This window comes from Mauremys reevesii, linkage group 1 (assembly GCF_016161935.1).
Source record: "Mauremys reevesii isolate NIE-2019 linkage group 1, ASM1616193v1, whole genome shotgun sequence".
Classification (NCBI taxonomy): domain Eukaryota; kingdom Metazoa; phylum Chordata; order Testudines; family Geoemydidae; genus Mauremys; species Mauremys reevesii.
Window position 1 is genome coordinate 56,771,289 of NC_052623.1, and position 13,288 is coordinate 56,784,576.

Genomic DNA, 13,288 nt, shown 5'->3' on the forward strand with positions numbered 1-13,288 from the left:
AGCCAACTCAGGCTCACAGGTCTCTGGCTGCGAGGCTGTTTCACTAAAGCACAGACTTCTGGGCTCGGGCAGAAGCCTAGGTTCTAGGACCTTGTATGGTGGGAGGGTCTCAGAGCTCAGGCTCCAGACGAGCTGGGAAGTCTACACTGCAACGAAACAGCCCCGCAGAACCAGTTCTACGAGCCCAAGTCGCCTGGCGTGGACTAGCCCCTGTTTTTTCACTGCAGTTTAGACATACCCTGAGACAGCACTTATTGCATTTTGATCATAATGGTCTCTTCTGATCTTGAATTCTATGATTGCTCTTGTGGCTGATCTGTACATAGACGAGGACATACATACACGGCATCCTGGTGGCTCTCTCTGCAGAGAGAGAGACAGAAAAGAAAACAACATGGTCTGAAGTGCCAACAATAAGTAGACAGCATCCAGCTCCTTCACATCAAAAGGATCTTTCCATTTGAAGGTTAATTGACTTGCCCAAGATCACACAGGAAGTGCATGGCAAAGCCAGGAAAATAATCCGTATCTCCTAAACAACAAGACCATTCTTCTTTCCTTCCTTCCGCCTGATTAAAGCCACTGGTACGGGCTCCACCATGCAAAATTCTAAAACAATTAAACCATAAAGATACATTTTTACTCCTAACCTCCATGCTGACTTTAAGAGCCACTAAAGACCAGCTAAAAGTGGCCTTTATAATCTTTAAGCAACCTAGTTTACTTCTGGAGGGATTCTGTGCCAAAAAAAAAAAATTCTGCAAAATTCCGCATATTTTGTCAAAATAATGCAATATAATCACACCAGTTTCAATTGTTTTGGTAATTTGTTTAAACTATAATACAGAAATTTCACAATAACTATTCAGAATTTCCTAAACACATGAAAGTAAAGTTACAAACACTTGGTAACTAATACCCTGCATTCCAGTTATAATCCTGGATTTTCATTTAAATTACATTACAGAACACCAAATAGGGGAGAGAAAAAAAAAAAAAGTAGAATGTCATTTTAAACTGCTCAGACTTTCACACATGAAAATCATAGTTTTGCTAATCATTGGCCTGGACCTGGCTGGGTACTTTGGGAAGTGCTTGCTTCTGATTGTCCTGACATTTTATTGACTGCTTGGTACATGTTTTATTTGCCCTCAAAGTTTTTTTTTTTTTTTAAATAGGTAAGTAAAATAAATCCTGAGCTATAATCTAACCCCACTGTGCCACTTCGGCACAGGAAAAGAGTGAGAAAGCACATAAGATCTTCCAAGCTGATTCTCTTACTGTCATTTAGGGCATGTCTACACTGGCAAAGTTACAGCGCTGGCAGTTACAGCGCTACTCAGATAGCACAGAACACACACGCTGTTGTGTGTTCACACTGACAGCTGCCTGCGCAATAGCATATTCACACTTGTGGAGCTATTCGGAGCAGTTCCCTCTGGGCAGCTATCCCACAGAACACCTCTTTCTCTTTTGCTGCTAAGACTTGTGGGAAGGCGGAAGGGGTCACAGGGCATCCTGGGTCCTGTCCCAATGCCACGTGATGCATTGCTTCACATCCCAGCAATCCTTGTGCTTCCGTCTGCATTTGGCGCCATCTTTCAATGGTTTGTGTACTGCGCGCTCTACCCTGCCTCGCCTCTTTCTGGCTTCAGGAATGGATCCCAAGCTGTTGACAAGAATGCTGTTCGCACTGACCAACATGTCACAGGTGATAGTGGAGACAGTCCTTAAACTACAAAGGCAGAGGAGTGTGACATTGATCTCACCACACATAGTAGCTATGACACGAGAATACTTGTGGTATTCACGGAGGTGCTGACCACTGTGGAATGCCACTTTTGGGCTCAGGAAACAAGCACTGAGTGGTGGGATCACGAGCAGTGATGAGCAATGTCTGCAGAACTGTCACATGAGGAAAGCCACATTCGTGGGACTGTGTGATGAGCTCGCACCAGCCCTGCGGCACAAGGACACGAGAATGAAAGCTGCCATGCCATTGCAGAAGAGCATAGCGATTGCACTGTGGAAGCTGGCTCCTCCAGACTGCTACCGATTGGTCACTAACCAGTTTGGAGAGTTGGAATCATGTTGATGCAAGTGTGCAGGGCCATTAATTGCATCTTGCTCCGAAAGACCGTGACTCTGGGCAATGGGAGATTGTGGATGACTTTGCACAAACGGGCTTCCCTAATTGCGGAGGGGCGATAGACGGCATGCACATTCCAATTCTGGCACCAGACCACCTAGCCACTAGTACATTAATCGCAAGGAGTGTTTCTCAATGGTTCTCCAGGCACTTGTGGATCACTGTGAGCGTTTCACAGACATTAACGCAGGCTGGTCTGGAAAGGTGCATGACGCACGCATCTTTAAGAACACTGGCCTGTTCAAGAAGCTGCAAGCAGGGACTTTCTTCCCAGACCAGAAGATCACCAGAGGGGGAAGTCAAAATGTCCATGGTGATCCTGGGAGACACTGCCTACCCCTTAATGCCGTGGCTCATGAAGCCATACACAGAGCAACTTGACAGCAGCAAGGAGCGGTTCAACAACAGGCTGAGCAAGTGCAGAATGACTGTGGAGCATGCATTCGGCTGTTTAAAAGCCTGCTGGCGATGCCTGTATGGGAAGCTGGACATGGCCGATGACAAATATTCCTATGCTAACAGCCGCATGCTCCATAATAATTGTGAAGGGAAGGGTGAAAGCTTCACTCAGGGCTGGACCGCAGAGGCTCAGCACCTGGAGGCTGAGTTTGAACAGCTGGAGACCAGGGCTATTAGAGGGGCACAGCGCAGGGCCATGAAGATCAGGGAGAGGAGAGAATCAAACGAAAAATTCATCAGCAGGGAGGGGGCTAGGAGAATGGAAGGTCTCAAGAAGAGGAGGGGTCCCAGGATGGCTAAAGATTTGGGAATGTCCAGGGATCAGACCCAACCTTCTCCTTTGGAGTATGATGCACCGGGTGCTGTACTTCAGCAGGGCCAAACTGCAGATGGATGAGTGCTGAGTACAGTGGGTACTGGGAGTCCACACTGCTGGACTGTGAGGACGGAGGAATGGAATGCTGCAGGTAGAGAGCAGATCCAGGAGGTTGAAAAGTGTGTTGGTGGTGTGTGGGGAGGCGTGGGAGCACGTGGAAAAGAGTTTTGCGACAGTGCCTGCAGGGGAGGGTGGGCGCGGAGCTGCTTGGTTTGAAGAGCTAGTATCTCCTGGAGCATGTCCGCTTGGCGCTCCATAACTGTTAAGATACGCTCCATGGCTTCTTTCTGGTGTGCCACGCTCTCCTTTCGTTCCCTCTTCTCGCTGTCTCACCAGTCCTTCAATTCCTTTTTCTCGGCAGCAGACTGCATCATAACCTCACGCATAAAGTCATTCTTAGTTCTTCTTGGATGTTGTCTAATTCTTTGCAACCGTTCTGCCGCCGATAAGGGAGGCTGGCCTCCCAAGGTCATCTCTGTGAAGTTTAAATGCAACATTTTACAGAAGCAGTTTTGTTCGCAACACAGACAACACTGTTTCAGTGCTTTAAAACACAGCCAGTACTCTCACACCTGACACTAACTGGCTGACCCCAGACAAGCACACCATAAGCCACAAGGCCCCCAAAATAGTGAGTAGGGGCAGGGTAAATCATTGTTCCTGGACCCTGCTGTACATGGGCACGTGGGTCTCGGGGCGAGCCAGCACTGTAGGTGGGGCCTGATAATCATTCCTGTCCCCACACTTTCCACAGGATGTGATCATTATGGAAGATATCTCACTGCTGAGGGTGAGCAGGGAATCCAGGGAGAGTCTTCTCCAAGCATGCGGCTTCTGCCCTGGCCCCTATGCGGCTAGCCTGTGTGCAGCTATGGTCCCGCCCCCCCGCCGTGACGGCACAATGGCGCAGGAAAGTTACCGTTAATGGGGCAAGAAACAAAGCAGCTCTGCCGAGGAACCTGCAGGAGTGGATTTCCCAGCATCTCCACAAGAGTTTCTTGGAGATCTCTGAGGGAGATTCACATGAAGTGAGGGAGTGTATCAACAGCCCGTTCCGCTACTCAAACTAGGCAGGAGGTTGGAGACAAGCCTGCTTTCTGCAACCCTCCTGCCCCCAGCAACTCGCTTCAGCAATTCCCAAAATCAGATCCACTTACCAGGGGCCTCCTCTCCTGTTTGCGCTTTGCCAAGATCTGACTGCTGTGACTGGATAGGCTCCTCCGGGGTAGAAAAGAGCTCCTGACTGCATGCATCTCTGGCCTCCGAGTCATCCTCTGCCTTTGGTTCCCTCTCCGCCTCTTCATCCAAGATTGCCTCCTCCTGGCTCAGTCCACTCTCGACTGGCAACAACGCCAATGAAGTATCCACAGGGGACATTGCAATGGAGGTGGGGTCACCACCGAGTATCGCATCCAGCTCTTTGTAGAACCGGCAGCTCGTGGGCGCAGCACTGGAGCGGCGGTTTGCCTCCTGTGCCTTATGGTAGGCGTTCCGCAGCTCCTTCACTTTGACCCTGCATTGCAATGTGTCCCGGTCATGGCCCTTTTCTATCATGCATCTAGAAATCTGTCCACAGGTATCATAATTCCGACGGCTGGAGCGCAGCTGTGACTGCACTGCCTCCTCTCCCCAAATGCCAATGAGGTCCAGCAGCTTGGCATTGCTCCAAGCAGGGGATCACCTGGTATGTAGAGCAGGCATGGCCACCTGGAAAGATGTGCTGAAACCACTGCATGCATCACCGAGCAAACAGGAAGGGGACTTTCATATTTGCAAAGGAATGTATGGGGTGAGGCTAGGGTGACCAGATGTCCTGATTTTATAGGGACAGTCCCGATTTTGGGATCTTTTTCTTATATAGGCTCCTATTACCCCCCACCCCTTGTCCCGATTTTTCATACTTGTTATCTGGTCATTCTAGGTGGGGCTGACAGTTGGTCATCTGAAGGCAGGGCAGTAGAGTTCAAACCGATGGGCAGAGAGGTGAGAACAGGCATTGTGGGACATCTCCCAGAGGCCAACTGCAGCACTGTAATCACCACGTGTCTACACTGGCACCGCAGCACTGTAGCCATGGCGCAGAAAGGTCTTGTTGAGGTGTTTTAAAAAAAAGAGTGCTGCATCTGCGCAGTTTCTGCACACTAAGTGGCTTGGCAGTGTGTACACGTTCGGAGTTACAGCGCTCAAAACTGCTTTACTGCGCACAAACTTGCCAGTGCAGATGGGGCCTCTTAAGGTTTTACATCACTCTGGCAATGTAGGGGCCTTAAAACTACTACAGGTTTTATGCTCCTGGGGGAATTGACTGAGAAAGGGAACAGTTAACTAACAATAGGAACATTAACAATATTACTACTAGGCAAGCTGCTACATTTCTGCCTCTGAGACAGAGCCTTCCTTCTGCATAAATAAAAGCCCTACCCCTCCATGCCCAGCGAGTTGCAGTAGCAAGCAGGAGGGACAGAGTCTCTCTTGCTTGTTGGCAGGTAGGCACGCCCCGCTCCCTGACAGTGATCAATGTCTCCGCCGCAGGCACACACGCCCAGCCCCCTTCCCCCGCAGTGATTTGTGTCTCTGAGGCTGCTCCAAGCACACTGGAACAGAGGCACTGCCAGGGAAGAGGAACATGTCCCCCTGCAGATGTCTTTTGCATTTTTCTGCGTGGGGGACACAGAAATATGCGGGCCATATGAATTCTGTGCTTCCACAGGGGAGCAGAATTGTTACTAGTACTCCTGACAGAAACATCTACCCTTATGTCACAAGATTTTAGTGACACTGGGTTCTTACAGAAAGTAGCTTAATTTCTGTTGCTAAAAAAAAAAAAAGCACAGAGCTAGATTCTACAGTAGCTCTATGTGCAAAGAACTCCCATTTATTTGATTGTGACCTGGGAACTGGGTATGCAAAACGGCTACAGAATCTGGCCTGCAATTTTATATTGCTGACATTCACCAATAATGCAGAGCTAAGTTTAACTCTTTAAAAAGAAAAGAAGGAAGTATTCTTACACCTGTCTTCCTCGTTGTATGAAGGCACTACAACCGAGAGCTCCTTTGTAGGAGGGTCATGTATGCTTGGTATAGATTCCTTCTTCCCTTCAGCATTTACAAAGAACTTCTCGTCTTCATGGCGATGAAAATTTGGCATTTTGGTGGCAGTTATATGGGCAACAATAGTAATCTGTGATAAAAAACAAAAACAAATGGTATTTGTGACAATGGTTCAGTAGCAAAGTCTACATTCATTGTTTGCATAACAGGATTCTGTTTAAGAGTTAAACAAACTATTCTAATTGGCTGAACAAGGGAGGATCAAATGTAGCTCACTGATACAGCCCACTAATCCACAGCCATTCCTATTACAAACATGGTGGAGTGGTCTACTGAGGAGTGCTCTTTTATCCACTGCCCAGATCAAAAAGGAACTTTACCTGTCAGGACTTATAGTCTTCATATGGCATTAAACTGTTCTATTTTATGGAGACAAGGCATGGCCTAAGTTTCCTGGCAAGTTGCCAGTGAAATTTTCAACTGGAAAAGGTTTGAGTGGCTCTGCGATAAGGCACTGGCCCAAGCTACCATAAACTTGCCTCAATGAACATTTTCTAGACCATGGTGCCTGCCAGGTCTAAACCTTGTAGCTATGTCCACTGTATTTATTGATAACTATTCACTAAAAATCATAGAGTGTAGCAAGCATTAGCAGAAACAACTATAATATTAAGTAATTCCATACAAGAAGCAAATCTTATCACATGTAAAACTGATATTAAACTATAATTAAGTGTAAAAACTTATCTACCATTAAAAATGCCACATACTCATAAACAGAGTAGAACACACACACATGAATATCCCACATATCACTATCTCTATGAACAGACTAACTAGTAAAGAAGAGATGGGCCACCATAATCTTCAGTAACCACAAACTTCAGTAACTATGGAATTATGTCTTAGGGCTTTCAGAAGTATGACCATAACTGAACAGGGAAAGAGGAGAAAAAAAAAAAACAATTAAATATATAGGTAATAAGTTTGCATGTCTTATTAATCCTATTTCTGGGTCTCCAGTGTGTCTAAAGTCTTATTTTCACCTTCTTATTTGTAATGAATTTGGGACAGGGACTGTTGACATCTGTGTCTTGTGCAACACCAGACACACCGCTGGCACTTACTAATAAGTCCTGCTGGTTTCTCCAACAGAGCTTCCAAGTTCTTTGAACAAAATAAAATACTTAAATGAAGTTGTGGTTTAGATTTTCTTAACATTAGAAAAGTGTGCTTTTATCCTCAAACTAAATACTGTTATGGCTCCAGGGCATATAATCTAGATTTAAATTTAAGTTTTATTTATATCTTAAATTCTAAATAACACCATTCCTTTTAAAACTGGATCACAGCAAAAATGGTTGAAGTCTGAAAGTTAGCAAGGGAAGTCTTCAGTACTTTGTTTGAAATAAATTGGTTTTAAATTTCACAAAGTGATGAAGTTTTGAAAATTGTATAGAATTTGATCCTACAGAGCATTGTGACCTCCCTCTCATTGGCTTCAGTGGTAGCTGAAGACACTCAACACCTGCATACACTTCAGAAAGTTTCCTTTAATCTACTGCAGGGGTTGGCAACCTACGGCACGCGTGCCGATTTTTAATGGCACGCTGCTGCCTGCCGGAGTCCTGGCAGGCAGCAGCGTGCCATTAAAAATCCTGCCCAGCCCGTCCTGCTCTTCTCCGCTCTCTGCTCCCCTGCCCCCTCCCCCTACAGGGGCAGAAGGTTGGTCCTGCCGGCTCCCCTGCCTCTTCCCGCAGTGTGCTGGGTTCCTGCCCCTCCTCCACATCTCCATCCCTTCCTGCTGGCCGATCAGCTGATGGCCCTTGCAAGGGAGGGGGTTGGGAAGGAGCAGAGTCAGCGTGCTAGCTGCTCCCCGCGGAGGCAGAGAAAAAGCGGGGGCAGGGCCTTGGGGGGTGGAAGAGGGGCATATCCCCCTCCAGCCCTCTGCCCTGACTCCCCCTCACACACACCCAGCCCTCTGCCCTGAGCCCTGACCCCCTCCCCCACACACAGCCCTCTGCCATAAGCCCTGTAGTGCCGCACACCCCTCCAAGGCCCCTGCCCCACACACACCCCAAGCCCCTGCCCTGAACCCTGTACCCCCCTCATACACACCCAGCCCTCTGCTTGTCTCCTTCACCCCCCACCCCCAGCCCTTACTCTGGCACCCCCACATACCCAGCCCTCTGCCCTGACTCTTGCACACACCCCCACATACCCAGCCCCCACACCCCATGCACCCCTGCATCTTTAGTCTTGCACCCCCACATTCCCCACCACACCAAACGGGTGATCCTACCCCCCCCCCCCCCCCACACACACACATTCCCACCTGCACCCCTCACGCCAAATAGGAGCTGCCCAGGTAAGTGCCCCACATCCAAACCTCCTGCCCCAACCCTGAGCCTCCTCCCTCATTCTAGCTCCTGGTCAGACCCTTCACCCCCAGCCCTGTGCTTGGTCCACTCCCACTCTCAGCTCAGTGCAGAGAGGAAGAGAATGGGCCAGAATCAGGGAGAAGGTCGGTACCCACTCTATGTGGGCAGGGCTGGGACCCAGACTGGCAGTGGGCGGAGCAGGTCCGGCAGCCGGGATCCCGGCTGGCAGGAGCTGGTGGATAGAACCCCTAAGCAGCAGTGGGCTGAGCGGCTCAGCCCACTGCCGGTCTGGGGTCCTGGCCGTTGGCCCCGCACAGCCCGCTGCTGGTCTGGGGTTCTGGCTGCCAGACCCTTGCCAGTTGAGGTCCCGGCCGCAGGCCCCATTCAGCCCACTGCCGGCCTCGGTGAACAGAATCCCAGGCCAGAAGCGGGCTGGCGGTGTAAGATCAACATTTTAATTTAATTTTAAATAAAGCTTCTTAAACATTTTGAAAACCTTATTTATTTTACAACACAACACTAGTTTAGTTATATAATATATAGACTTATAGAGAGAGACCTTCTGAAAAACATTAAAATGTATTACCGGCACGCGGAACCTTAAATTAAAGTGAATAAATAAAGACTTGGCACAGCACTTCTGAAAGGTTGCTGACCCCTGATGTACAGGTATATCCTTAGGCCATGAATACACTGTGGCAGCTATGACACCATAGTGCTGTAGTGCAGATGCTTCTTACAGCAATGAAAGGAGTTTTTCTGTTGCTACAGATAATCCACCTCTCCGAGTTGCAATAGCTAGGTCAATGGAAGAATTCTATCATCAGCCTAGTTACTTCTACTCTGGGGGTTGAGTCGCCAGAGCTACAGCACTCAGCAGTGTGAATTTTTCACACACTAAAGTACCTTTAGCTCTGTCAACCTAACTTTCAGGCTCTGATACCACACACTAAGGAAAGCAGGCAAACCTTTGAATGGAGCCCCATTGACTTAAGTTTTCAAAAGTCCACCCTTGCAGGTTAGCTTGTCGGATCAGAGCCTTAAACAGAGAAACACTATTCACATGTTCACAAATAGGCAGGCACTTGTCAGTTGAGAGAATATTCATAGATTCCAAGGACAGAAGGGACCATTGTGATCATCTGATATGACTTCCTGTAAGTACCTATAATAGGGAACAAATATTTTAAATGGGCTCTTTAGCAGAGAAAGGTATAACAAGATCCAATGACTGGAAATATGGTATACATTTTAAATAGAGTAATTGGAACAATTCACCAAGGGTTGTGGTGCATTCTCCATCACTGATAATTTTCAAATAAAAAATGGTTGGGTTTTTTAAAAGATACACACTCGGAATAATTTTGGGGAAGTTCCATGGCCTGTGTGTTATAGCTCTTTGTTAAGCTAAATTGATTGAGCACCTTAAGTGTACCACTATAATGCATATTTCCTATGCATTCTTGTGGCTCTTTTTTCAGAATGGACTCCCATTTTTCAAAACCCTTCTTGAATTGTGGACATCAGAAATGGACACAGGATTCCAGCAGTGGTTGCACCAGTGCCAAATATAGAGGTAAAATAACCTCTCTGCTCCTACTTAAGATTTCCGTTTATGGATCCAAGGATCATATTAGCTCTTTTGACTACAGTGTTGCACAAAGAACTCATGTTCAGCCAATTATCCACCATGACCAGCACATCTTCTTCAGAGTCCCTGCTTCCCAGGATAGGGTCCCCTATGCTGTAAGTGTGGCCTACATTCTTTGTACACATTTACTCATATTAAAATGCATATTTTTTGCTTGCACTCAGTTTACCAAGTAATCCAGATTGCTCAGTATTAGTGACCTGTCCTCTCCATTATTTATCAATCCTCCAATTTTCATGCCATCTGCAAACGTTAACAGTGATGATTGTGTGATGTTCCTGGTCATTACTAAAATTTACTATATATCTTAGGCCAAAAACTGCTGCCTGCCAGACCCCTTTAGAAAAACTCCTGTGCTTGATGATGATTCCCCATTTATAATTACATTCTGAGACCTAATAGCTTTTAATCAATTTAATGTGTTCCATGTTAATTTTAATCAAATACCTTACAGAAGTCTAGGTATATTACATCAACACTATTATCTTTATCAGCCAAACTTGTAATCTTATAAAAAAAATCAAGTTAAGTTTGTCAGGATCTATTTTCCATAAACTCATGTTGCCTGGCATTAATTATATCACCCTCCTTTAATGCTTTATTGATCAAGTTCTATATCAGATGCTTCATTAGCTTGCTGAGATCAATGTCAGACTAAAACGCCTATAATTACCAGGTCATCCTATTTACCTTTTAAAATATTGGCACAATATTAGCTGTCTTCCAGTCTTCTGGAAACTCCTCTGTGTTCCAAAAATTATTGAAAAATCTATGTTTAAGAGACCAGCGAGCTCTTCAACCAGCTCTTCAAAACTCTTGGATGCACGTTATCTAGGCCTGATGATTTAAAAATGTCCAACTTATGTAGCTGCTGTTTAACATCCTCCAGAGATATTCAGGGAATGGAAAGAGTTAAGGTAATAAAGATAATCATTGGAGATATACCAATCTCCTAGAACTGGAAGGGACCTTGAAAGGTCATTGAGTCCAGCCCCCTGCCTTCACTAGCAGGACCAATTTTTGCCCCAGATCCCTAAGTGGCCCCCTCAAGGATTGAACTCACAACCCTGGGTTTAGCAGGCCAATGCTCAAACCACTGAGCTATCCCCTCCCCCCATATGATATAACATCTTGTTTTTTCCCAAAATACAGAACAGAAATGTTTATTGAACACGTCTGCCTTTTCTGATTATCGACAATTCTACAACTTCCATCCATCAATTGGCAAGATTCTTTTTGTTCCTAATATAATTAAAACCCTCCTTATAGTCTTTAACTCTGTTGGTCGGAGATTTCTTCTTGTGTCCTTTGCTTCTCCTATCAATTTTCGATGGTTCCTAGCTTCTGATTCATATTAATAACGATCAACTTCTATTTTCTTCCATTTTTTATACTTTTTTTTTTTTTAAATAGAGATACCTTTGCTTCCCCAGGTTGGTTTTTTAACCGTTTTTCTCAATGGTGGCTTTTTGGGCATCTAGTAAAGAGTTCTTAAATAACTCCCAATTATCATTCACATTTTTCTGATTTAATTCTTCCATCCAGCTGATTCAGCTCATGGTCTGCTTGTGAAGCCAGCAGAATTTTAAAGTGTGCAAATCTATTTCCTCCATATTTTATTTAATTTCCTTTTTGTTTGACCCTCTGCTCCAGATGAACCACTAAAAAATTAAGGGGGAGGGGGAAGGAGAGGGAGAATGGATGCACAGCTAATTCAAATACTGTGTTAAGGTTGCAAGTTCAACCACTCATCATCATGAAATTTCCAAAGATAAAGTTGATCTGACAACCCTAATTCAGCTATAGTTAACTCCACCGCCCCGAGCCGTGGGGGACCTTGGAGTTCTGAGCCCCGATGGGCGGTGGGGACCCCCGGAATTCCAAGCCGGGGCCTCCACAGCTGCCCAGCCCCCGTGAACAGTGTGGGGACTCTGCAGCTCCCCAAATTGTCACGGATATTTTTAGTAAAAGTCACAGACAGGTCACGAGCTTCTGTGAATTTTTTTTTTCCTTTTAAATTGCCCGTGACCTGTCTGTGACTTTTACTAAAAATATCTGAGACAAAATCTTAGCCTTAGCTATAGTGCAAACCTGTAGTATTTTTTGCTCCTTCCACTTGTTAAATTTCAATTCACCACATTAATAAGAGTAATTAAGGTTTATATTTATCAACATATATTAGTATCACTTCTGGAATTTCTCAACTTTTGAGATTTATCTTACAATCTTAATGTTACATTAGTGTCACGGTTTAAAAATGTTAAAAATGATTGTATGTACATCAATATATTCAAGCAATTTAAAAAAGGATGCCAAATGTAATTAGATCATGTTATGGACTATTTAGAAAAGACTGGTTTAAAGACTTTTTTTCCCCCCAAAGTTTAGTCACCTAAAATATTAGCACAACCCAGAAATCAGTCATCCATGTTGGCTATGTACATTTATGCACACATGGAACTTTACTCACTTGCACAGATCCATTAAAGTCAGAAAGAGTATTCATGTGCATAAAATTAGCCACAAATGTGATTGCAAGATTGGGGCTTAAATTACATTTCTAAAATCTAAAATGAAATTGTATTTTACCCCTTCCCTACTCCCCCCTCCAAAAAAGTGCCTTGACTGTGGAATGATGTGACTACACCGTTGACTACCAGAGATATCTGGGTTTCCACATGCTACAGACTTCCCAGTGTTCTAGCTGAGAACATTATGTTTCTAAATGATTAAAAAGCTAAACAAAAAACAAGACAAAAACAAAATTTGTTTGTGTTATAAAAGAAAAGAAATAGAACACTGTTTGCAGCTCATTTACAAAGCCAGCTAGGTTTGTTTAGTTAAATTAGGTTTTACAACAGGTATTTTATAACAGACCATAACCCATAATATATGGAATACCTACGGCAGTTCAAAAAAACCTGGAACAGTTGCAGTCACAATTCTGTCCAGTTTCGTATTTTAACAAAACTGTATTGTTTAGATCGAAAAACCTCAGGTGAGAAAGCACTTCATTGAGATTAGATAACATTGTATGAGATGAAGGATGAACACCTTTCCACACCAATTTGCCAACCCAGTGGGAAAGTCTTTATACTAGGTTCAAAGGGGGCAGGTGACAAAAGATGTAGATATAAAGGAAATGTGCCCTTACCAGAGGGCAAGATGTTTGGGATGGAATGAAGAATATTAGCTGTCTTCCAGTCTAGGGTCATAGGA

At 45.1% G+C, this 13,288-nt stretch overlaps 1 protein-coding gene across 4 annotated transcripts in view; it reads right to left on the reverse strand.

Moving 5' to 3' along the window:
• The window catches only part of ALG5 (ALG5 dolichyl-phosphate beta-glucosyltransferase), a 47,309-nt gene that overhangs the window by 30,694 nt on the left and 3,327 nt on the right, over window positions 1-13,288 (reverse strand). For all 4 annotated transcript variants that reach the window (XM_039498696.1, XM_039498701.1, XM_039498708.1 and 1 more), the window contains one exon: window positions 5,996-6,167. In XM_039498696.1, coding sequence (XP_039354630.1) covers window positions 5,996-6,167 — 172 coding nt within the window. The remainder of the gene's footprint in view (window positions 1-5,995; window positions 6,168-13,288) is intronic.